Here is a 26,673-nt window from a genome sequence, read left to right on the forward strand (position 1 = left end):
TAGAATATCTAATAGGATGGGACTTTTCTTTTGCCATATTTTCTCAAGTGTCCATATTAAAGCACACATCTTAAAGAGAGCCTGAAAATCAAATAAGAATAAAATTTCTACTAATGACGGAGTCTATCAATCTTGTAACTTAAAAAAAATATAAATGCAAAATGATTAATTACTTCTGACTATATATTGTGTTATGATAAAAAGCATGTTCTAAAAATACGAATCGATTTATTTGAAATTGTGTATTGGATCACTGCTAGGTATGTACCAAATAAGCTTATAGTATGTATCAAAAGTCGACGAGTGTGTATCACCAGTTATGTAATGTATATTAGTAGATATAATATTATGGAAACTATATATTAATTTGCTTGAAATTATGTATTAGATTACTAAATGACTAATTTGTTAAGTATGTATTGTCTGACCGTGTACTGTATAATGTGAACACTATTCTAAAAACTATGTATCAATTTGTCTAGATGTATGTATTGACTTGATAAATAACTAATTTGTTTGTTATGTATTATTTATCTATATAGTATATACTGCATTTTTTTTTGGGGGTGGGGTTTATCACGAAATTGACAACTCCATTAGTAGAAGAAATATGTGACTTCGGGGCTTCTTCTTTAAGATGCGAACTAAAAAAAACATAGCAAAATAGAAAGCTAGTCCAATATTTGTTTTTTCTGGTGCTCGCCCCATATGATTTTTGTTTGAGGCGATACGGCACGTGCGAACATGTGACATGCATTAGCTAACTAATCTAAAGTGGGCTTAAAGCCCCGGAAGGAAATTGATAAGGTCATGTTTTAACTGGGTCCAGCTTGCCCCGGGGTCCATTAGCTAACTAATCTAAAGCTAGACCACAATCACCAAAAGCCACTAATGGAATCATTACCCAAAAAAAGCCACTAATAGAATTGCCGCTATTGTCTTATCCATTCTATGCTCATTTAGTTAGTGCTAGGGGGTTCGGGTTGTATCTTTAGTACGAAAAAATGTTTGATTTTCTTTCACGATGTCAACATTTTTCTTCTATCTGCCTATATAGATTTTGAAATAGCTATTGCGCGATCAAATGATTAACATCATGAAAGAAGGTGAGTTATTCTTCTGCATGAAAGATATAACCTGAACCAGTGTTAGGTCAACTAGACATGCCGGATGGTCATACCTCTTATGTTCGAAATTGAGATTCTGCATTTCAATCTTGAGCTGTGCACTTAAATATTTGCGTCTATACATCTTATCTTGTGTGGATCTTCCCCCCCTCTCTTTGAGAGAGACATGTAAGCATCAGCGAGCATGAGAATGGCTTCAGTCTTAGAGATTGTTTAGTAGATCCTTAAAACTTGTTCTTAAGCCTTGTTTTTGTGTAAAGACTTATTTTTTTGAGTAAAGACTTGGGGTAAAGTTGTAAAGACTTGTTTTCTTTCCCAAGTTTTATGAAATCAAACAACCATTTTTAAAGCTCCTTCGTTTTGATTTTTTAAATATATTTTATTGAAACTTGTCATCCAAACAACCATTTAATGTCAGTAACGAGGTTTGCTATTAAGAGGGGAGTCCCTTTTTTCTAACTTGACACTAATTATTATGCCTTCACAACTTGTGAAATTTTTACGCTGGACATCTTAAAATATATTTTAACCTCATTTTAGTAATTTATTTTGCATTGGTTGAGTTATAAAAGCATTCACGAGTTCTATCAGTTTAAAGATCCAGAAATCTATGAACATCCTTTTGTACTTGGTTTTGAAGCATTGTCTGCATCTCTAGTGTACTCTAGATTCTTACAGTGATTGGGTTTATATTCTAGTTTCCAATTTCATGAGTCATTTTTTTAAAAAAAATTTATGAGCTAAATCCACTTTTCTTGTTCTTTTCAAAAAAATAAGGTGGGGCAAATTTTCACCTGCTTCTATAGTGAATGGAAAAATATACAATGAGCAAATTCTCAGCCAAAAAGGATCAACTTTTTATAGAGATTAAGCAGTAGCTGTGGTCATGAGGAGGGCAGACAGAAGGTTGTTGTAAGATGTAGTCTTCTTCAAAGCAACCACTTGTTTTGATGATAGGAATAGAGAGGGCTTCATTTAAAACTTCCTTGTTGATCTTTAATTGTCAACAGAAGCTTGTTTTATTTTATTTTTTTTCTTTTCAGAGTGACCATTAAATAGTCATCATCAACAAGTTTCAACTAGCTGAAAGTGATTCGATACTCTATTCTTTGTCCCCTAATGCCAAGTTGCTTTGAAAGTGTGAATTCTAGGCCAAGGCCAAGTAATCTTGCATCTAAGTCTGACTTGGTGCCAGGTAAATCTACCAAATGGGCAAAGCAAAAGTATATAATCAAGTATGGGGTTCGAGACAAAGAAAGATCAAGGCTGCATATCAGTATTTCCTATATACTTCACTTGGATCAGTTTTTATGCTATTAGCTATTCCGTTGATTCTTTTCCAAACAGGAACCACCGATTCACAAATCTTATTAACCACAGAATTTAGTGAGCGGCGCCAAATCTTTCTATGGATTGCTTCTTTCGCCTCTTTCGCCGTCAAAGTGCCTATGGTACCAGTTCATATTTGGTTACCCGAAGCCCATGTAGAGGCACCTACGGCTGGATCCCTCATCTTGGCAGGAATTCCTTCAAAATTGGGAACCCATGGGTTTTTAAGATTTTCAATACCCATGTTTCCCGAAGCGACACTTCGTTCCACTCCTTTCATTTATACTCCAAGCGCGATTGCTATAATATATACTCCCTCGACCACTTCAAGACAGATCGATCTTAAGAAGATCATTGCCTACTCCCCCGTAGCCCATATGAATCTGGTGACTATTGGTATGTGTAAATCAGGGCGTGAGAGCTAAAGAGGGCGGTAAAAAGGATGGAGCAAACATTTCCCATTCGAATTTTCACTTAATGTTAAGCCTATTTTCAAAAGGGTCATCGCTTGGTGCAATGGCAAAGGATTGCCTCCCTCTTTGCCTCTCTTATTTACCTTCTCCGCTCTTCTCAAGGTTTGTACCACTACCTGCTCCCTCCTTATGAGCATCCGAGTCTACACCCAAACCCTTACCACCAATAACTTCGACATCAATCTCTTTATCTAGAGCATCTTTATCTCCAATATACGTCAAGTGCTCTGGCCTGATGTTTGCTCGTAAGATGTTTGATGAAATATTTGTTAGAGATACCATATTTTGGACTTCATTGATTGTCGCCCATGCCAAGACCAATGACATAGGCTTAGCCGCAGGGCTTTTTAAGAGGACCCCGGCGAAGGATATAATGGCGTGGATTGCCATGGTCATGGGTACGACCACACCCCCTTTCAATAGAGCATGAAATAGAACCCTTAGATTTAAACATGCAACACAAAAAAAAAAGTAACTTTATATCTGCCTGTGTAACACAATCATTAAGTTCTTGAAGTATAAAATAATTTACTATGGCAATGATGCATGCTATGAAGAGAGAGGATTTGAACTATGATCACCACATTTGCCTATCATCTTTCAAAGGTCTCTATCCCCATTTACCTAACCATGTTTTATTAAATTTATTTAGATTCGGGCCACCTTCTCCTTTTTATGTATACCTAATTCAGATTTATCAAGGAAGCAAAAGCATATGGTTGGGAATCTTTTCGGAAAAAAATCCTTCTTAAACTATCTCGCTTAAGATTAGCCAACTTGGAATAAGGAAGATAAAGATATATAGTAAAAGGGACGACGTGTCAAAGCTAAGTTACTAAGTGTTAATCTCCCTTTAGGAGAAGGCTTTTCAACTGGCTAATTTAAAGTGTTAGTTTGTTAGCTAAAGTAACAAAGTACTTTGTTAGTTTGTTTACCAAACACATGTTAAAGTGGTACAACACTTTAGAAATGTATTACCAAATAACAAATATCTTTTTATAAAAGCTCTACTTCAGAAAGCTCTAATTTCAAAAGCTCTACTGCCAACAGCTCTCCCAAACAGAGCCTTAGAATCAAATCTACCAAAAAAAATGTTGCTATTGGATTTTTTTAAGAGTAAGGATAGAGGCAGGCCCAGATAATCAACACAAAATGAAGAAGACTTGCAGTCGAGTACGTTAGCTAGATGAGCGGCTGAAGATGGATTATCTCCAAATGAAGACCAATGGCAGTTATCAAAATTCACCCGTAAACTTGTAGCTAATTGAAATTCTAAAAGGATAAATTTTGGATGAGTAGATGGTAGATCTTAGTGCAATAGTAAGGTCGTTACATTATGAATGTGATAAATTCGAGTTATGGAAATAGCCTTTTCTTTTGGCGCTCTTTTTTTTCTCGGATCTTGTATTGGTCGGAGCCTTGCGCGCGCTAGTAGTCCTCGACAAGCGACCAAGTCGAATCTACTTTTTTTTTTTTTTTTTTGGTCAAAACGGCAAATTATATAGCTCTAAAGTGAGTACATCCTGCCAGATCACAATAAAGTAAGGAGTACAGATCAGAAGAAATATCTACTATAGATGTCCAAAGGAACTCCCCAGAATGCCGTGCGACGAAAGAGGCGACCCAGTCTGCTGCCCTGTTCGCCTCCCGAAACACGTGGGCTACCTGGAAGCCACCAAACTCCTGAGCCAGTCTCCGAATCTCTCTAATGAGGGGATGACCATCCCCATATCTATCCACACCTCGGATCCAATCAACCACCACAGAGGAATCCCCCTCAAGAAGCACCCACTCGGCACCGAGGACTCTCTTCGCAAAAGACAATCCCTCCCATGCAGCTCGAAGCTCAGCCCCAACAACTGAAAGACCCGTCGTGCGCTGACCCCCTGCTGCCACCATCCTACCCCAGGAATCCCTGATCACAAATCCAACCCCTCCAAATCCACCATCCACCAACATACTCCCGTCGAAATTCACTTTGAGATGACCAAGGGGTGGGGGCACCCAAGAGACGAGGGCGAACCTGGGCGCTGTAAAAGCGGGTAAAGTGCCCCAGATGTCCCTAGCCATCTCACTAGTGAATACCGCAGAGGCTGCAATAACCTCCCCATACTGTAATAAAGCTCTGTCAACCACCATCCTCGGTGACATCCTCCGACCCTCAAAAATGCCAGCATTCCTGTCCAACCAGATATGGTAAGCCAGATATGCTCTAAGAATACCCTCCTCACAAAATCTGGAACTCCGCATGGATGCTCTCAATAACATAAATAGGGCCTGAGCCGACTCCACCGACTGGGGCAAGGGAACCGGCGATCTACTCCAAATCTCTCTCGCCCTCGGGCACTGCACAAGAACATGATCAATAGTCTCCTCTGCATCCGCACACACCATGCAACACTCCGAGACCCGTACTCCTCACCGAACTAGTACACTTCTGGTAGGTAGGCATTCCCATGCCACCTTCCAGATGAACAGCGCCACACGCGGGTGAACCCGCATCCTCCAAATCCATCCTCCCTCTATCTGCCGTCCGGACTCCCTCCTGAACAGGAGAAAAAGATTCCTAGCTCGTACCCGCGTCCGTCCCGACGGCCTCCACACTAGCCTATCTGACTCCTCCCGAAAAAGAACCGGTAAAGCCAGAATCAACTCCGCCAACTGCTCTCCGAAAGTCTCCCGAATCAGCCCCTCCCTCCACTGACCCCCAACATGGTCAAATAAGTCACAGACTCTATATCCATCCAATCTCGCCGAGTCCACCAGGGTCGGCAAAAGACTGATCGGCTGCTCAGTCACCCATCTGTCCGCCAGCACATCGATCGACCGTCCATCCCCAATAGACCATGTAATCTCCGGAAGCACCTGCCCAACCCTGACACACATCTCCCTCCAGACCGGCGAATGGTGCCGTCCTGCCCGTATCCCCGGGACCAGGGCCCCATACTTGGCCCTCATCAATGAGGACCACAAACTGTCAGGCTCTAGCAAGAATCTAGCTGCATGATGTGCCGCTAAAGCCTCCCGCCTCACCATCAGGGACTGCAATCCCAATCCTCCAGCCCTGGTCGGCTGGCACACCACCTCCCATGCAACCAGGTGTATACCGCCTCTGCCACTACTCCCCCCCCAGATGAAGTTCCTAAAGAGCTGCTCAATAGTCCTCAGGACCTTCACTGGGATAAGAGAGTTAGAGAGGAAGTAAATCGGAATCGCCGAGAGTACTGACCGAACCAAAGTGATCCTCCCCATCATCGACAGTGTGAGCCTCTGCCAGCCCTCCAGTCTCTGTCTGATACTAAGCTCCAGAAAGGTAAAGTCCCTACTGCGAAGCCGCTGCCCTGAGAGCGGAATCCCCAAGTATGTCAGTGTGCCCACCTGCTCCCCCACCCCTAGAATCTCCAAAATGGAATGCTTCGCCGGCACTCTCGTCTTCGGACTAAAACATATTGCTGATTTGGACAAATTGACACACTGCCCAGACACTGCACAGTAGTCACGTAGAATCCTGCAGATGACCTGCGCGGCCTGTGGAGTCGATCGGGCCAACAATAAGCAATCATCAGCGAAAAGAATATGAGAGATCGACACCGCCCCCTCTGCCGGCCTATAGACCTCTAACTCCTGTGTGGACACGGCATGTCTAAGAAGTCTGGAGAGCGCATCTGCGCACACAGTGAAGAGCAAAGGAGAAAGAGGGCACCCCTGGCGCAAACCTCCAATAGACTCAAAGAAGCGTGATGGAGTGCCGTTCACCAAGATAGCAAAGGAGGGACACCGAACACAACCCATCACCCAGCTAATCCAAATCTCGGGAAACCCAAACCCCTGCAAAGACTGCTGCAAAAAATCCCATCTCATCCTGTCATAAGCCCGCTCCATGTCGAGCTTAATCCCCATCAAGCTCCTCCTCATCGGAGCCCTACGAAGATCAAACATAAACTCCTGGGCAATAAGCACATTATCTGTAATGCTCCGCCCTCCCAAGAAAGCTCCCTGCTCCAGACTGATCAACCTCGGAAGAATGTCCCTCAATCTGACTGCAAGTATCTTCGTCGTGGCCTTGTACAAAGTCAAGCACAGACTAATAGGCCGAAAATGTCCCGGCTCAGTAGCATCCTGTCGTTTCGGTATCAGTGTGATAAATGTCCTCTGCCAGTCCCTCGACATCGTAGCTGTACTAAAAAACTGCTATATAGCTTCTGTCACCTCCTGTCCCACAATCGACCAGTACCTCCTGAAGAACACCGGAGGAAATCCATCCGGTCCCGGTGCCTTATCCCCTTCAAGAGACCAAACTGTCTCCCTAATCTCCCCCTCTGATACCGGCCTGATCAGTGCTGCGGTCTCCTCCTCCGACACCCGGATCTGAGGCATCGGGATATCCACTAGGCTCCCATCCCCTGTCTGCTCTGTCCATCTAGCTCTGAAGAAGCACTCCAAAATCCTCTGAATCGTATCCGGGTCCTCCGTCAGCTGCCCATCCTCACCCCTGATAGCTCTGATCCTATTCTGATGCCTCCTAATCACTGTGGACTGATGAAAGAATCTGGTGTTCCGGTCCCCTTCCTGAATCCACTGAACCCTCGACTTCTGTCTCCAAAAAATCTCCTGCTGTCTAAGGAGCGAATCATGTAGAGCCAAGTGTGACCTGAGCTCCCCCAGCTCCCCCTCCGATAAGCCTCCACTCTGCACCTCCTGAGACTGTAAACTAGAAATGACTTCCTCCAAGCCCTCAATCCTCCTAAAAATATTCCCCACCTCCTCACGGTTCCACCTCCTCAACCGTCTAGAAGTCAGCTCCAACCTCCGGGATACACGGTACATGGCATCTCCCCTGACGGGCATACTCCACGCCTCCCTAACCATCTCCCACGACCGTGGGTAGCAGAGCCAGAGCTTCTCAAATCTAAAAGGGGAGCGAGCCGGAGTAAATATCTCCGTGCTCACTAGTAATGGACAATGGTCCGATGCAATCCTCGGCAAGTGTCTAACATGATAATCTGGAAAGCACTGAACCAATCCTGCCGTCGCACAAGCTCTATCCAGTCTCTCCCAAACTCGGGCCTGCCCCTGTTGATTATTACACCAAGTAAACCTCGGACCAGAGTAGCCCAAGTCAACCAAACCATTCGAGTCAAGGAAATCCCGAAACTCCTTGAATTTTCTTTTCAAGGTAAAGGGATTACCGCCCATCTTCTCCTGAGGATTGGTAATACAATTGAAGTCCCCTGCTACTAACATCGGTTGGCCCTGTCTGATCAATTGAGAAGCCTCCTCCCACAAAATCCTCCTCTCCCTATAGTCTGTACTAGCATACACCGCTGCAAAGACCCATGGGCTCCGATTGCCTTCCGAGATGACCAAGATCACCTCTTGAGTACACACATTGAAAATGTCAATTCTATAATCATTCAAAGCCCAAGTGACAATGATACCTCCTGACAGACCTTGAGAATCCACTGCATAGAATCCCCATGACCTCGGCACCGCCCTCCTTGCCTTCTCTAAGCTTCTTCCAGATAACCGAGTCTCCAATAAAACACATATATTCGGGTTGTGCTGAAGCACCAACCTGCGAAAAGCCGGGGCAAAGGAAGGTTTTTCCGCACCACGGCAATTCCAAAGGAGTACCTTCATAATTCACTTGGTGGCTTGGCACGGCCCAGCTCCCCGGGGCCACACCTACAAGATTCCTCCAAATTCACCTCACCTGCGCTCACTTCCTCAGTTGTCGGTCCTCCCTTTACTGCAGCCATCAGCTGGGCCAAGACCTTGTTGTGAGCTTCACTGTTGGCCTGTGCCAAATGGCACGCTGTGACTCCAGACTCCCCAGAAGCCTCAGGTCCCCTTTGATGCACTCCCTCATCCCTGGCAGCAATGAACTCCCCAGATAGCATCATACCCCCCTCACTAACTGTAGTGTGGCTCTGTGCCAAATGGCACGGCACACCATTCGCCAGTTGAGGAGATTCAGGCGGGGGGAGCACACAGTGACTGGCCCCGACGCTTGCAGCACCCCCGGACGTTTCGTTCCCCTCCACCGCCGATCCGCCGCTGACTACCGATACCGCCGCCGCAGCCCCTAGCTCCGACAAGGAAGCCGCTGCCGATGCCACCCGGAACAGCCGAGCCTTACCCAAATCCTTCACTCCCCCGGCGAGCGTCGGTTGGCCGACACCTCGGCATCCCAGCTCCGCCCGGGGTGGTCTACCACGTGTCGCCGACAGTGGCGGAGGGGAGCTCTTGCTTCTCCGGCGGTCACCCCCCATCGTCCTCCTCAGCGCCCCGGATGATCCAGAATTACTCCCCACCGATCGAACCGGTCCCAGCACCTTAGTTGGGCTCCTCGACCGCTTCCTTGGACTGAGGCCCGGTCCACCCGCGCGGCCCGCAAATTTAGTCCTGGGCCCCTCATCGACCCGGCCCGAAATCGGTTTGAGTCCACCCAATTCCGGCCTGGTACTCGATTCGACGCCCAACTCGGTGCACACACTGGGTTGACTCAGGCCCCCCCCGAGTGTGCCCGCTCCGGCCATTGCCACATCCTTCTCCGACGTCTTCCTCCGGGCGACCTTTGAGGGTTTCTGCCAACCCTCAAGGTCAATCGGAGAGACACTAGTAGACGGCTTGTCACCCTTTGGAACCGGGCATGTATGTGGAGGCGTCGATGTCGGGACCTGGCTCACCACAGACTCGGCCGTCATCTTCTTCCTCATGGCCGGCTTGGTTGCCCGCTGCTGCCAAATCCGATTCGTCACCATCCAGGGGCCGAAAACCGGTTGTTCCTCCGGCGTTGCTCCATCCGCATCCACTTGCTCCGGGAAGGCTTCCTCGGTTGGCATTTTCCCCTTCCGACGCCTCTCCGCTTCCTCCGCCTCCATTGACACTGGGATGGACCTTCTACAATCCATCCCCACATGGCCAATTCTCCCACAGTCGGAGCACGGCGCCGGCAAGTTCTCATAAACGAACCCCTGCCAGAATCTCGCCTCAATCCCATTCGATCGTCCCATTACGAAGGTTCCCGGTTTGAGAGGGGCTGAGCAATCCACCTCCACCTTCACCCTGGCATAGCCAAACCTTCGTCCCTTCTCCGTAATGCCATCCACCGCTAGCGGGTTGCCCGCCGCCGCTGCAATCCGAAGAATGGTGGTTGGCTTCCAATAATCCAATGGTAACCCCGGTAACCGGAGCCAGACCACCACTCTCCCCACTCCACCGGCACCCGGTACGAAATTTGGCCGCCACCGATCCACGGCGAGCAACTGACGGCTACTGTCCAAGGGCCATTCAGCAAAGCGGCTTCCCGATCATGTTCAGTAGCAAAGCGGCTACTGACCGGAATCTACTTTTTCAGTCTACCATTTGATCAGGCCAATTGGGTTCAATTTCAACTTGGTTAGGGTCAGCCGGTCAGGTCAATATATAGAGAGTAGAAACCATCGCCTTCCGGCATTTTCTATACCTATTTTTTTTCCAGCCTCCAGACTCCGCGAGACCGGGTCCGGGAAGCGGGAGTTTCGTCCATTGTTCCTCCTGACCAAGATTGGCGCCTCCTCAATGGCCGCTCCCCGTCGCAGCTTCTCCTGCGAATCCGCCACCCAAACCCTAGAGTGGATGAACGCCATTGCCGTTTTCCTCCGGCCCTTCAAGCCGCTCCTCGACGCCCACGTTGTCAATTTCTTCAAGGTCGCCTCAAAAACCTATCTTTCCTTCGATACTTCCTCGAAGCCACCGCAGTTTCCGGTCTCACGCCGTTGGATTCCGCAGGATAGGTTGTGGGAGATGGTTGATGAGCAGTGGATGGAATGCCTTCGGAAAGAATCGGTAGAAAATCTCTTGAAATTACCCTCTGGATTCGTCCAGGTATGCCTACTCCTTTGGTTCCATTCTTTTTTTCAAGATTTATTAGTCTGAGTTATAAAATAAAGTAGTCTTTGTTTAAATTTTGAAACTAGTTCTGGTTTATCAGGTACTTTGATTAGGTATGTAGTGTATAGTGTTCCATTCCTCCTTTCATATCTTTTTAATTATTTTTTGATGGTTTAGAATTCTCCTACTCTACACCAGTGGTTGAACGTAATGTGATATAGCTGCCAAAGTTGAGCGACTCTTTTGTTTTGTCTTAATTTTCATGCTAATACTGGCAGAACATTGGAATTTAGCTGGAAAAAATCGACTTTTATTGAAAAGATCCAACTTGGATTTGAGACGCTGTATTAAGCGATGCACTGTTGTAGATTTGGTGCAAACAATGAGGTTGGTGTTGGCAACACAGTGTTGACTTGAGAGAAAGTTAACGCGGCGGGTAAAAAGAAAATTGTGCCAGTATATTAGTGTCTTTACCTTTCTTGATTCACTTTCATGTTGATAGGCTGAAGAAGAAATATTGGTTCTGTAAAGAATATAGTGAAGGAGCTTAATGTACTTGTAATTTATGTTTTTGCGTGAAGATTGTACTTTTTATGATACAACAGATTGATTATTTAGAGCCAAAAGAGGAAAGAAGAGGTAAAGATAGCTTGATAGCTGATTATGTTTGATTTAGAATATCATCTTTCTATCTATGCGTGTGAATATTTATGCATTGAATTTTATGCATAAGGATCTAATTACTCAAGTTGTATTCATCTATGTGGCAGGACTATTGGCCCCATTCCCTTCAAGAATTTATATGCACTTTGAGGTCTCTTGTCTTTGCTCGAGAACCAAAATTGTCACATCCGGTAGGCACCTAACCAATCTCTTATCTTTGCAAACTGCGTTGCAGTGTATATGACTCATATCTGCTCCAAGTATCAACAGAGAAAAAAGAAAACAAAAACAACTTTGCAATATGTAATATTAATACAATCATTTTATTTACCATCAAGTAAATATCCAGGAGAGCAGGCAATAGGAGTTGAATGACAGATAAAGGTTTATTGTGGCAGATGTGGGTAGCGTTGGAGAATAAAAGCTTAATAGTGGAAGATAGTGGAAAATTAAGAGGGAGATTAAGGCTTGCATCCATCTTTACCTAACAATATAAAAACTAAAGGGTTTGCATCCCTTTTCACCTTCTAGAAACTTCACCAAAGTTTTTGAGAAACAAGGAGTTAGTTTATCCCATCTACAAGTTTACAGGTTGTTGGTTAGATAGATTTACTGAAATTGTTCTATTTCAAAATAACTTTGATTATAATGTTGTTTGCCATTGTAAGTTTGTAGCAATCACAGAGCATTACTCCAAAAGAAAGAACTTTTATGGTTTGTTACTATTTAGTCAGCTATTCATTTTCAATAAATGCACCTTTCTTCCATACCATTTTTTGTTTCTTGCTTTTTTTGGAAATTGAAAAGGAAAACTTTATGATGTGATATAACTGTAATTTGACCAAAAATGCTTCTCTTCCCTCTTACTTTTGTTAGTGTCCACGAAATAATTAGAAACTTACATTTTATTTTTGCATCAAAATATTTGTTTATCAATACTACAATTTGGTCATCAGTCAGGCTCAAGTTTATGCATGTATTCAAGTTTTTGTGGTGGTAGTTGCAAGTTGTGCAAATCCTTGGCCATTTAAATGCAAAACGGCCCCTTATAGGTAAATATGTGCCTGCATGCATATGGATTTGCATGTTTTGAGGAGGTTGGCAAAGGATTTTCACCTATCAATCACAAGGTATCATAGTGTACCATCTGAAATGAATCCAGTGAAAAGGGGGAGGGGGCCCTACGTCTATGGGAGAAAAAATTCCTATTGGTGACTCATACTGATACTTGCATATAACAATATACCGATCTGTTGACTTGATTAATAAAATGCATATATTTGTAAAAGCTCAATGTTTCTGAAATTGGAAGTCCCAGATTTTCAGAATTTGTTTAAGAAAATAGCAAATCATGTTATTCTGGAGAGATAATAGAATGCCACTACTATCCTAAGATTTAAAAGAATGTTGAACGTATGTGCTTTAACACTATAAAAGAATAATAAATTGACCAACTCTTTATGCTTACACGAATTGTAGGTTGGCCTCATGAAATCATTGGATCACCAGAAAAATTTGCATATCAGTTGTGAAAATGTACATCCATTCTCTATGTCATGATTCCTTGTGGGGTAACACTCACGGGTCCCAATATTAAGAATTCACCTTATGCATATCCTTTTTTTTGTGGCCACCAGGTCTAAGAGCAACCAGTTTCGGTTCTAACATTTGCAAACTGTGATTTTGCTTCTTATGCATGATTTTTAGGTGTTTAGACCTGATATTGTTGTCTTCCTTATAAGCATTTGTGTTTCATTATCCAATATTTTGTAGCACTATTAATATTTTCCCATTGATTTGCAATTCACTTGTTTATTTAAAATGTCACCTTTGTCGTTTCTTGCAGTTCTTGTGTAATTTGCATGTGGCGTCACTTGGTAGTGTTCTTACTCAAGGCATGAGTTTGAAGAAAAAGCATGAAGTATGTAGATGCATTGTTCAATAGCAAAGTTCTTTCATCCTATGTAAATGTTTTAAGAAATTTTTGTTCATGTAGTCCTTGCAAGTAGTGATGTATGTCTGTATGGTTGGAGACTTTATCAAACATCAGTTTTGGATTATGCAATTCCTCATGGAACAGGTGGAGATTTTAGCTGCAGTCATCAGCAAAGTAGCCAGTGGTTCTGGAGCTCAGACAATTATTGATGTTGGTTCTGGTCAGGTATATCAATCTAAATTGTCTCATCAATTTTATCATAGAAGTTAAGAAAATTATGCCTACCATTTTCCACCTCCGGTATTCCATCTACTGATTTGAAGACGATGCTCTTGGCTGTGTTGTCCCCCCAATTTCTTCTCTCTCTGCTTTACCATCTCAAGCCTCAGTTAGTTGGAGAAAATTTTTGTCTAGGTTGTGTGATGAATTTTGCATGGAATGCTTCTTCTTCTTCTTCTTCTTCTTCTTTCTAGGACATTGTTGTTTACACTTTTTTCACTTGGTTTTATCAGGGATATCTTGCACAGGCATTATCATTTGAATATCAGCTTTCTGTTACAGCAATAGATGCTTCTTTGCACCATGCAACTGTTACCAATGCTCGTGCTGAGAGAATCAAAAAGCATTATGCAGCTAAAATGTGAATTTCAGTATTGCAGTCATCCCTTTGAGATAAATTTAGTTTGTTGTTTTTGCGACTTATATGCCATGTATTTATAATGTCTCATTGATTTGTCAGTGCAGGAAGCCAACATCTCAAGGTTCCTCGAACTGTCACTTGCCATGTTCTTTCAAGTGACATATTGACAGCTTTAAGCACTGTCTCATTACATGAAGAAAATGTTGAGCAGTCAACAGACACTAATAATAGTCTAGAAAATGATGTTCTGGAGAATTTGAAATCACATATAGGAAAAGCAAGTTATTTATATAATAACAGAAAAATTGGACCTCCATTGGTTCTTGCTGGACTTCATGCTTGTGGAGATCTTTCCGTGAACATGCTTAGGTAAATTCTTTCCAAGTTGCTGATGTTTGAAAGCATGATTTGTTGGTTTAACATCACATAAAATTTGTTCATGATGGTTATTTATCCTGTAACTATCATGTAGTATATTTAGAGTTTTGTAATCTAAGTTTGATATTCATGGATTTTATAGTTTTTAATTCTTTTTATATTCAAACTCTTATCAATTCAGGACCTTTGTGGACTGCGAACAAGTGAAAGCAGTTGTTGGTGTTGGTTGTTGTTACAACTTACTATCTGAAGACCATGCTGAGAAGACCAACAACCCATGTGGTTTTCCAATGAGCAGGGCTGCTAAATTATCTGGGTTAACCCTTGGAAAAAATGCACACGATCTTGCTTGTCAGGTATGTGTAGTTCAGTAATGATGTTTACTTCAGTAGGAGTTTAGTGCTGTTTTTTACTATATCATCGGACATCATTTTGCTGTTATCTTATATCTCCTTAGATCATGTGAAATTTAGAGGGTGAGCCTTGGCATAATGATAAGGTAACTCCATTGTGACCTAAAGATTATGGATTCGAAACATGGAAACAGCCTCTTCGCATGCCTCCACCCAACACCCCTACTTAAACCTATGTAACATTATAATATAGGTTATTGCTTATAAAATTAATAGAAAGTGTATTGGAGTGACAAGGAAGATAAGATTATAGAATGAGGGCATTGGGGAATCTTAAGAGCTTAATAGAAAATAATGTCTTTGAAATAAATGGCGATTGTTAGGTCGTGTGGTAGAAAATTTAGAGATGGACCAATAAAACAAGTTCATGATAATGTTGAAGGTTTTGGCGGGGGGAGGAAAACATGTAATATTTGTCAATAGCTATATAAGATAGTTTGATAAGTATTGGATGATACAATGCATTTTTTTTTACTGTTTTTGGTCTATGGGGGGTTAATAAATTTGACTTCATATTGATATGACCAAGAGTATAGGTTAAGTGGTTATTGTTATGGTTACAGTATGCTGTTATGTAGTTCAGCTTTCTCGACATTACCAATTGAAAATTTTCCAATATATCTATCATAGAGAGAATATTTATTTCATAAATTTAAAAAATTGAACAAGTTTGTTCTGGAATTTGGAGCATTCTTTTGCCACCCATGTTATATTGGTGATAGGGATATATGTAGCCTTGATAAGTTTCATGAAACAATTAAATTACGGATGCAAAAAACTTTCTTGTTCCTTGTACTTAATTGGGTGAAAGATTTGTTTGATCAAGACTCTTATTGAATATTTGTACCAACTTAATGGAGAATCCTTTGTGTTTGGACTTTTCTTTTGTGGCTAAATGCCCTTCTGTAGCTGGAGACTCAGCCACATGTTAGGTTTCTCCTATTGAAATAGTAAGGAAATATTGTGTTCTCCCTGCCTAATGGCAGTTGATTGAGGGAATCCCATTCTTAGAGTAATAGAAGAGAAAAAGGAAAATAAATGCACGAGTTACTTGGGCATAAGAGTGTGTGTCTATCTGCCCATTGACATGTAATAGTGGAATCCGTCCTTTCTTTATTTTAAAATTTTTCTTTTCTTTTCTTTTCTAATTGATATTAACTTGGAAAGTAGGACAGGACTTCATTTATTAAGCACGATTTGTATTTATTATTTACTATTAGAAGTTCTCCTGACAAATGAAATTGTACTTTCCCTCTTCCTTATTTTTTGCTTTCTACAGTTGGACTGCCATGGAATCTTGTTTAGAATGGAAACAACATATGAAATTAAAATCACCATTAAAACTATTTCCAACTTTGATAAATCTTCAAAAAGAATTAAAATATAATTTTTTACATAAATATATCTTTATTAGCATGCATATCCCGTAACATTCATTTATTTAGCAAATGACTCCTACCATGACAGTGATAGGGTCATTGACATCCATCAAATGCTACTTTCTTTGAAGAATTCATCTGCATTGCACATTCTTAATGCTAGTTTTACAAATAGAAGAAAGTGTTCTTGTGATGCGGTGGAATGTTTTATCTTTCCAGACTACTTTTTCTATGAGTATTAGATGTTAAAGAGTTAGGTCAACTTTGTACCTTGCTGCATTGGAGCTATTTTGTTCCTATATGGAAGTTGCCAAAATATTGTCTGGTTTTTGGGTTGTCTTTTTTACTTTAGTGCTTTTCAGTTTTTATCTTCTCCAGTTCAGATGAATGCATCTCTAATTCCAATTAGCCGCAAGCTTTTATATAATCAAAAAAGAAAAGGAATCTCACCCTTTTTTTTTGCGCTAGAGTGCAGAGCGATGGAGAAGTCTTACTAAAGATGATGCACTTCAAAATTTTGATGTACATACCTTTCGTGCTGCCTTCCAAATGGTGAAATCTTTAGTCTTTACTAGCTAGATGCAGTTCGTGATGCTTACTTTGTTTAAGTTGATTGTCATTAATATTTCCAAGTTATTTTTTTTGTTTGCTGAGCTTGTAACTGTGAATAAACAACAATTGAATTATTTCATTACTAGCTTTATTTATCTTGCCTCTTCTTTATTCTCTAACTTGTATTGCTCATTTTTATAGACCCTAGGAACAAGTTTATGCTCAGGAGAAAAGGATTGCGATCGTGTTTATCATCAACGATCCTATGATGATTCTTACATTTTTTGGCTTCTTGCTTTTCGTAGCTAAAACATAGAACCAAATTTTTTGTCAGATTTCTTACCTAGCTTCCAATGTGTCCGCATAATGAAGGCAAGGATTGTTCATGTTTGCACTTCTATAGTATGCGTATTTTTTCATCCCAGTATGTTTTCCCATGTTCCTTCTATTGTTATGCATTACAATGTTATACTTTCATAATTCTTCTGATTCACGAACTGTGGTTTCCTGCTCTTAGTCCATTATACACAAGCTTCTAAAGAAAAATGACGCAGGAAAATGGGATGAAGCCCGCCAGAAAGATGACTAATTGCCAGTTAAATAGGATATGATGTGTACTTTGTTTGTGCTTATAAAATATATGTTGCTTGAGATCTAACTTTTTTGGGCTATTACATATCGATGCTTCATATTTTCTCACTTGCATGAGAAAAATGTTTCCATGTGCATTGCTTTTTCTCGTTAACAGCTAATCTGTGTCTTCATAGGTTCTTGATAAATACTTTCCAGATGTCTTAACATCAAGCCCATCAATTGGTCGAAAAGGGAAAGCTCTACGTCGCCAACGAATGAGACAAGTTATTGAATCTAAGTTGGGTACAAAAGGATGCAATACCGTTCCTTTCTTTACGTTCAAACAACAATGCAAGTCTGCAGCTGGTTCATTGACCATGAAGACTGATGAACTTGAAGTGGTTGATGGATGTTACAGCAATATGGCACTAAGAGGTTTCTAAACTTATTCATCTCTTGAGTTTCTACATATATGTCCATTGATGCTTGATTGTAGTTCAGAGCTAAATGTCACTTAATCTAGCATTTGTGATATATGCTGCAGTTGATGCATGTACCACCTTAGAAGAACTTCCACAGTCCAGCTCTAGCTCTGATGTCAGATGCCTAGAAACTACTGTTGAGAAAACTGATAACTATTTGCTTTTTAAAGAATTCAGCATGTCTGGACTAAGTCGCCTTGGCTGTGGCCCTTCAGAAGACATCAATCTCCTTGAAATATGGAAAGAGGCTCAACCTTTCACTGTATGTTGCCTATCTTCTTTTGTCCTAATATTTGTCTCTAATTTCTAATTGTAGTTCTTATTATATATTAACCTGTTTTAGTGCACGAGCATGCTGTCATTTGTGATCCATCAGCTCTTTCTTCTTCATTAATTCTTATATAGTGAATTGGGCTCCTCATGGCTGGATTTGGAATTGGATCTGGTCAGCCTCATAGCCGTAGGATGTGCACTTACCTCAAAGCGTTGGAAAAAGTTGTCGTCTCACTAAACGTCCCTCTCTCCGGTACAAGCAGATTTGATGAAAAAGAAAAAGTTAAAAAAAATGAAAAACATCTCATCGATCAATTTGAGGAGGCATCAACCATATCCCACTATCCCACTCCTCCCCCCCCCCCCCCCCCCCCCCCCCCCCCCCTCCTCTCCTAACTTTTTTCCTCTAAGATTTGTCATCAAAAGCCATATTTCTCCTTCTCTCTGCCTCTCTTTCCTTCTTCCTCCCACATGGCACCCACATGAGAACATACATCCATACAAGAAACACCTGTGTTTTCCTGTCTTCACCTTTCACCTGTGAATGTGGAAGCCCCGGCTTGACACTATACTCCCGACTACTGCTGGAACACCAGAGTGATTATTGTCTCCGACTCCCAATTGTAGCTTGTTGCCAAACTTCTCAGAGGTCTATCTCATCTCCCCGCACCAAACAGGTCATTTATTTCTCTTTTTGTTCATATTAACATCTGCCATTCTCATTTAGGTACAGCAAATCTCTTTTTATTCTGGCAGGATTATCCTAGATCACAATTTATCTGAACTCCTTCAGTGATACTGGGTAGTGCATACAATAAGTAGCTTGTAATTTGTATAGATAGTAAGATGCATGATAGGCTGAATGTCACTTAAATTCAATATCTCAAGTAACTATAGAACCTTACTTCTTTAATCCGTGGACTGATTGTTAGGTTATCAATCCTTACTGCATAAAGTTCAATTTGGTGATTTCAATTGGTAAAAAGGTTGAAAAATGGCTGCCGATGCAGTTTTCTTGGAGTCAACAATACAAATCAAATAGCTCAATGTAGCGAAAGGGGGTACAAAGTTATAGCTGTTAAGAAGTGTATATGTCAAACCGTGCCTGAATACCCAACCTAGACATAGTGAATTTGCTCCATGTAATTTAGGGTGATCTTATTAGTTCTTTTATCTCTACCAAAACTCAGCTGCCAGCTGTCTCCCTAAAAGAGTCCACTGGAACATTTCTATTGAAAACGAAATTGATTTTAAGCATTAGTCTCTCTGATGATATTCTTGACTCTCTTTGATGATAGCAAATCTCATGTTCTGCCGGAAATTTATTATATTTGCATGACTACCTATTTTTATTCTGTAATTGGATTTTGCTGTGGAATCTCAACTGCCAAGTAAAACTGGATCTGAGAACATTAGAAAACCAGTTAAACATCTTTCATAACTGCGTGTTAAGCCCACTCGGGAGAATTGTAGTCGCTCTCTGTCTCTCTTATCATGTCTGCTTTCATAACTGCGTGTTAAACCCACTCGGAAGAATTGTAATCGCTCTCTGTCTCTCTTATTATGTCTGGTCGATACTCGTTTCATACTTGTAGCTGATCACATTCCTATAGTTTTTCACTTCTAAAATAGCATGAGATTAGTAGCACATTATGGATGGTAACTGGACAAATATAAAATTTAGAAGCAAGTGATCAAAAGTAGTACACATTAAATTCAGAACATTTTATTAACTTCTCCATTTTTTCTTCCAAGAAAATGATGTCTATATTGTATTGTTTATTCAAAATGACTGAGTATCGAGGCTTTTGTTTGTTAATTTTCTTTGGAAGAATATGCATGCATCTTTGGTGAACCACAGCACATGCTATATATTAATTTTAAAATTAGTGCTATATATGGTGTGCATGTTTCGCGCCTGCACTGAAATTTATATTGTTTGAAGTAAGATGCCTGTGGATGTGTTCTAAATAGCATGTGAACTGGGTGATTCCCCAGTAATGACACTCCTCTCCTTTGATGAGTTTCCAGATTTGAGTCCTAGGTGGTGCATCCACATGGAGCTGGATAATTTTAGCTTCAGGTGGGTCTTGCCCATCGCGCTCTCTCTCTCTCTCTCTCTCTCTTTCTGAAGTAAATAACTGACAGTGCCTCTTTATAGTGCTTTCCTATGGAAGGTTGGGGTCTGTTTGATCTTTTTTTTTGCCTTTTCCCTATCTTTTATTGAATTATGTTACTACATGTTATATTAATGAAAAAGAAAGGATCACTCTATGAATTGGATCCATGTGACATACACGGCAAAGAGATACTTGAGATTCAGAGTGCTTGAAGATTATGACATTGCATAATGGAAAGAGAAGAAAAATGAAGGAAAAAATTGGAGCCATGTGGGCCTCTTGGTAGTGCTTCAAGGACTGTAGAAAGGGTAAAAAATGAGAACAGGTGGGTTTACTTGCTTTGGAATAGGTTGGGAATTTATCAGATTGTGCAGTCATTTGAAACTAGAGTCCTACCCTCTATAGTTCCCATTGTAACAGTAAAGGTGCAGATATGTCTTAAGAACATAGCAGTATTTACATGTCTGCTTATTTTATATGAATCCTGAGATTCTTCCATGTTTCTCCCTCTGGCTCATGTACATTCAGGAAGCAAAACATTCTAACATACTATGTGGCAGGCTTTTGCGTGGCACGTTGGTCCTACTGGTGTAGTGCTAGTGCCTCATTATTGCTTTAACAATATGTGTACTCCTCCTGCTTTAGGACAGGACTAGGAATAGAAGTTTCAAATTCCCCTAGATGTCACTTTTTCATCCCATTGCAGATATCTAGGGAAGAAACATACCATCAAACAAGTCAATCTAGTAGGCCTTCATTGGGCTGATCATGGTTGAAAATTGATTAGTGGCATCTAACCTCCCTGCTAACATGGCCATGTCATACTTCTATAGGGTCTCCTCTTTCTGTCCGCTCTTCCCACTTGATCCACTGATCGCCTTCCTGAATTGACTGACTTACTGACTTCGGAGCTGCCCTTTTACGTAGTTGCCTTGGTCTGAAAAAGGGTGGATCCTCATTGTTAAAGGTCAAGGGTCGACAAAACAACCCTTACTCGCTTGGTCCTTTCTTAATCTGCATGCTCAGCTTGAATGCCTGTAAATTAGCTTACATGAAAATTCTAGTCAATATAAATTTGCTAATACTATAGTTGATACATGATTTAGTCTTTTACTCATGCAGGAATTTGTAGGTCCTTTTTGGTCTCTGCGAGCTGCTCTAGGGCCACTGGTAGAAACTTACATTTTGCTTGATAGGTTGTTGTTCCTTCAAGAGCAAGGCAATTCAGTGGAGGCATTCTTGTTCCCTCTATTTGATCCTACAATATCACCAAGGAATGTGGCTATAGTTGCCCAAAAAACTGGTTCAGATACACTTGCAACATGACATGGTAACAATTCTTTCTTTGCATCTCCTGAATATGGACATGCATATTCTTGTATTGTGTTCATGCAGTTAGGTAGTTACTTTGAACCACTTCACAAAAGAAATGGTAAGTGGTCCCTCAGTCATTAAAAGAATATAAAATGTTTTCTTTTAGTTAGGACTTCTGGTAAACCCAATTATTATTACTGCGATATGTAATCTGAAATTTGCAAGATGATTGCGTTGAGAGGGCACGCAGTTTTCAGAAAACAAATTTAGGCATTTAACTGTGATCTTCATTTTCTAATTGCTTTTGAAACTGCAGATATGGAAAGGAGCCAGGTACATGAGTTTGTTGATCCGTTAAGTTATTTTTGAGCTCTGTAAGTCTCCAAGTGCAGAAGATGACATCAAATTTTGTTTCCTCTTTGGTTTTTATTTCCTTGAAATATCATTTGCATTCTCAGAAATAAGTATCTTCAGGTTTTATCACCTGATCCACTCTGCTATATTTTGAAAATCCATAGGTGCTTTAGGTGCAGCCACTCATTTAGGTTTTAAGCTCCACTATTTGTCAGATGTGGAGGATGAGTTCTTTGTTCGAAAATAAAATAGATGACCTTTGACTGATCGAAAATGGGATATCTATACAAAAGCTTACTGTACATAACTCCACCAATGGCATTTTGCTCTCATTGTGCTCGGATTTATCTATGGCATTTTGCTATCTTTTTGTCAAGATTTACCCATGGTACTTATAATTTTTTCAAAACTGCCATTTCTCTTTTTGATGCGTGTTGGAGAAACTTGCTTAAGTACCTTCTTTCACCAGATTTTTGTGGCTATAGTGGAGAGCAAATTGTTCTCGTCGAATTTTACAATGATGTTTTTTTCCTGTATTGTGTTTGACCATGGTATTCTTTGTGCTGAAATGCGGTGAGTTGTGTTTGTTCTTCCTTGTTTCACCTCTCTGTATGACCTTGAATATGCCTAGACATGTTGATTTGTTTTTGGACTGGTCTTGACTTAATCTGTAAGTGATATATTTTACCCAAATTTCAGTTTAGATAAATAAGAACCTCTTGCATGATATACATTAAGAAACTTGCAGCCTGTTCAGGTCCTAGGATCGAGTCCAGGGATGTTGTTTACCTGTTGGTGTTGGTGTAGGTGCAGTGTACCTGTTGGATTTTGTCCAACTTTACCTGACTCTAGATAAGTAAACATGGTAATTCTACTTTATCATTGGAAGGGGCCTGTTGAATAAATTGCATTAGTGACTTGGGCAACCTCAAGATGGATAACTTTTGCTTCACAACATGGAAGAAATGACACCTAATCTCTTGCAGAAAAAGATTAGGCAACACATCATCAGATATCTTCCAGTCTTGTTGCCTGTAGCAATGTTTATGTCACTTGATTCTTTCATGATTACTTTGTAAAGTCGTGCAGGAATTTCAAAGTTCCACGTGCAACCCCTAAGATCCACTTTCTCATAAGTAAACCCCTATACCAACAGCCTTTTTGGAGTTATTTGCACAAAGATGCTCCGCCATCTGTCTTGAAGAAACTTTGGCTTGAATAATTCAAGACTTTGAGGGTTTTGGGTGGTTCATGTTGGTTGGTGATCTTGTTGAATACGATTTGTACGTTTTTAGTCATTGCAGATTATTTTGATCATGGATAAAGAAAAGAAAATATAATATTGCCATTTAACTTTTGTTTTCATGTGGACCTGTGTTCTTTTGGTAGTTGCGTCTAGCTGTTCATAATTTAATTATTTTCAAAACACAGTTCCACCACTTCAGTTAGGTACCAAGAGTCCCTCATATTCAAAAAGGCATTTTAAAAAAGATATAGCACCAAGAGCCTGTATTTGACACTACTCTAAACATGTCGAGAAATTTCTGCAAGACCTGGTAAAACCTTTCTATTCAACTGTTGGAGTGGTGATGTCATGATATTACTGCCAACTTACACACTGAAGGGCTCCTGTATTAAATATATTTTCTTGATTTGACTTGCTTTTGTGATTCTGATTGAAGTCCTCTTATCCACTTCCACGAATTGCCTCGACTACCAAAACTTTGCCAATCTGTAATCCTTGACAATGAATGTTAATGATGGGTTTGATATCAATAGTGTTTATAGAATGAAATAGATTCATTAAAAGTATAGATTCTCTGTATACCTTCATATAACAAATAATTTTTATGATTCCAAAATGTCTAAAAGCATAAGGTTTCAGATATGATGCCACTATTGCCTTTTCCACTTGACAATTTACTGAACCTACCTGGTATAGTTAGTCAACCAATTTGCTGCAATCTTTTCCCGCAATGCTAAAGGCCATTGATTTAATTTTTGTATCAGCATTTGCACCTTGAAGTTTCTCTCTAATAAAGCATCCCTCTTATTCCATGCTTGTCATCCAGAGCCCTCCCCTGGTGGTTTTTTTTATAAATTTTATGTCAGCTCAGAGTAATAAAACTAATTATTTAGATGTAGTTAACCATTTTAATGCACTTACAACCTTAAATGATTTAACAATATATTCTCAGAGTAATACAAATGTAATATGCTTTTGTTGCACAACCACTAATATAAGTGACCTCTCCTCAAAAAAAAAAAAAAAAAAAAAAATATAAATGACACCTTTCTGAATTATGTTTAGCAAGGAGTTTTTCGAGACAATCAGGCACTGTATTTATAAACCTATGTTGATTATGGGAAAAATATCATCCTGGGAGATTGAGTACCATCTGCAAACTCTGTGTGTCTAACTTTTAGATATAGGTAAATTATCCTATGGACAAGTATGACCTGATTCATCTCCCTCTTGACTGAAAGCGGGGGCCTGCCCTTTTCAGCTTTCCAAATGTAGTAATTAAAATCTCAATTTAGTGGGTTGGATGAGTGGGCAGTTATATGCCCATCCAGCTTGAGCTACCTAACTATAATGACTGTTGTTCACAGGTCATTATGAGAGGTACCATAGAGGCTTTCGACCACACAAAACCAGACGAGCAATTTGGCATCTCATTATTTTATAAGAAAGGATTTAAAGGTTGACAATGATTTTAACCACAAAGGACGACAAAGATGATGGAACTATATTATACAAGTTTTCATACTTGAGTAGAATGAGATGGTTTTCCCTTCTGGTATTCAAGGCGATGCATCTTTGCATGTGAATTTCTTTTCAAGAGAAGTTACGCTCTTTACAAGGTCCAAGTGTGTTGGGCTTATACTGGGCTGGGGCCTCGTATGGCAACTGAGCTGTGGCCCTTACCTGCTTGTTTCCATTGTCACGGGTCCTGTATGGGCATGTTTAATGCTATCCAGTATTAATTAAGCTCTGATGACTTTATATCAATTGTGCTCTGATGGCACGTTGTTGTGGCCCTTTTGTTTCTGAAATTCACTAATGTTTTCTGATGTGTGTTTTTTAATTTTTGGGGTACAAAATGTTGTGTTGTGTTATGTTACTGAAGTTGTGAGAAAAATGAGTAGTAGCACTCTGATCTATCTAATGGATTATATCATGCATGGTAGCTGAAAAAATTCAAACTCTGTGGCTAATGACAGGTGCAATAGAGGCCTAGACAGCCTATTGAGTTACATCATGGCCTAAGATCAAGGGTGGAAGCAATCCAATCTGGTGCATCGTTTGTCGCCATGTGGCGCACGCTGTATGCTATGGTTGATTGCCAGCTGTCCTTGCAATTTCCTCCACATTAAGATGCCTATGGCTTCTCTTTCATCTTCTTCATTGGTGCCTTGTGCAACATAGGGCCTTTCAGGTTGGTCTCATTGGATTCTCAGCAAGATGACAGCCATTGGCGGAAAAGGATGGGGGCTGTAGCTGTGGAAAATTTCAAAGTTCAGTAGTCTTATCAGATAAAAAAGAGTTTCTTTGCTCTCGTTGCATCAAGATCTTGGCACTTGCATTCGTACATCGGAAGGCATTCTGATGAGTTTCTTCTCATCTTCACTTTTGAATGATGGAGCCCTAACTTATTGAGACTACCACCCAACCAGGTGATAGAAATTCTCTTCAGTCTTTCAGGTGTTTTCATCGCAGCGCTTGGATTAACATCGAGCGGCTCCTGGTTTGTCATAAATTCTGCTTAGTCTTGTAATCTTGACAGCTTTGGCACTGTTGGATTAAGGTCTTGTCATTGTTAGCCTCCTGCTCATGATTGGATAGCCATGATTGCGATGGATGGCGGCGCGAAAATGCAGGCCACTTGGAATGGCCAGAGAGATGACGGCATTGTGCTGCAACTTGTATGCCCATGCTGCCTGTCCATTTCAACTGGTTGGAGCACTAATGGAGTTTCCACCCAATGCTAATTCTTGACCTTCAAGTCTTGTTGGAACCATGTATCTGACTCATATCACCAATCTTCTTGTTAATTTCAATGACACTGGATATAAGCTGCTGTATTTAGTCAGCTCCATTCTGGAAATCAAGGCAGTGGAAGTTAAAACCTTCCATTGGATGATGGGACGAGGGATTGGTCGTAGGGCTACGATGAATCTAGCCGTAACTTGGGAGTCTTGGACTTTCTTTGCTATCCTTCAGGTTCAGGCTCTTTGTTCTTGGAACAATTCATTCGAAGCTGTAAGATTCCAAGGAACAGTTTGCACCTTGAAGAACATGTTTAGGCTCATTAAACTGGCGCACTCGCACGCCAAGCATGAATAGTAATGATCCAAATCAAGTCAAACTTGAAACAAAACTCAATTGCAAGTTGCAAGTATGACAAGATTTGCCGGTATTGGTTTCTTCGTTGTTTAAAAATGAAGAATTAATAAAAGTCACTTTCCCAACCATGACTCTGGTGGTGGTATCACCTCTAATGAGCTGTTGCAATGCTGGGATTGATTGGGGCGAGACAATGGCACGCTATGATAACAAACAATTCTTGCTATGATAACAAACAATTCTCCTAAACAACCCCCCTCGATAAGGCAGGTGGCCTCCCCTACCTAGACTGCGCAAATTATATTTTAAAAAAATCCAGAACCAAACCTAACTGCACTTAGATCCCAAGTCACACTAGAATATGATCTATGTATCTACCATGGTTGCTAATTTAGTACTCTATTTTCAATGTATGGACTTTCTAAAATTAGAATAACTTGATCA

General features: G+C 40.8%; 2 protein-coding genes across 16 annotated transcripts; one reads left to right on the forward strand and one right to left on the reverse strand.

The window, feature by feature from the left end:
• Positions 1–2,206: 2,206 nt before the first annotated feature.
• LOC148715003 (uncharacterized) lies at positions 2,207–7,099 on the reverse strand. The gene is made up of 4 exons (XM_088712592.1): positions 5,538–7,099; positions 4,450–5,108; positions 3,013–3,342; positions 2,207–2,328 (listed from the first exon to the last, which is right to left on the reverse strand). Exons 1-4 carry the CDS (start codon positions 7,097–7,099, stop codon positions 2,207–2,209), a joined length of 2,673 nt encoding a protein of 890 aa, XP_088568718.1.
• Positions 7,100–10,386: 3,287 nt separating this feature from the next.
• Positions 10,387–25,958, forward strand: LOC120104054 (S-adenosyl-L-methionine-dependent methyltransferases superfamily protein). 15 transcript variants are annotated; one of them, XR_015976140.1, is made up of 14 exons: positions 10,393–10,621; positions 10,703–10,798; positions 11,575–11,658; positions 13,314–13,388; positions 13,548–13,628; positions 13,916–14,043; positions 14,143–14,412; positions 14,603–14,777; positions 16,682–16,765; positions 17,533–17,773; positions 17,862–18,082; positions 21,336–21,543; positions 21,844–21,901; positions 25,107–25,248. XR_015976140.1 is itself a non-coding variant. In XM_088717828.1 (13 exons), exons 1-12 carry the CDS (start codon positions 10,493–10,495, stop codon positions 21,537–21,539), a joined length of 1,767 nt encoding a protein of 588 aa, XP_088573954.1. In that variant the 5' UTR covers positions 10,393–10,492; the 3' UTR covers positions 21,540–21,543; positions 25,107–25,958. The 15 variants fall into 15 exon arrangements, 13 of the variants coding, with proteins under 13 accessions (XP_088573968.1, XP_088573954.1, XP_038970311.2 ...); XR_015976145.1 differs by lacking the exon at positions 25,107–25,248 and adding an exon at positions 24,495–24,630; XM_088717828.1 differs by lacking the exon at positions 21,844–21,901 and having other exon boundaries at positions 17,883–18,082; positions 25,107–25,958.
• The last annotated feature ends 715 nt before the right edge of the window (positions 25,959–26,673 follow it).

This window comes from Phoenix dactylifera, chromosome 1 (assembly GCF_051530095.1).
Source record: "Phoenix dactylifera cultivar Ajwa chromosome 1, Ajwa_hap1_PhDact_Kaust_v1.1, whole genome shotgun sequence".
Classification (NCBI taxonomy): domain Eukaryota; kingdom Viridiplantae; phylum Streptophyta; class Magnoliopsida; order Arecales; family Arecaceae; genus Phoenix; species Phoenix dactylifera.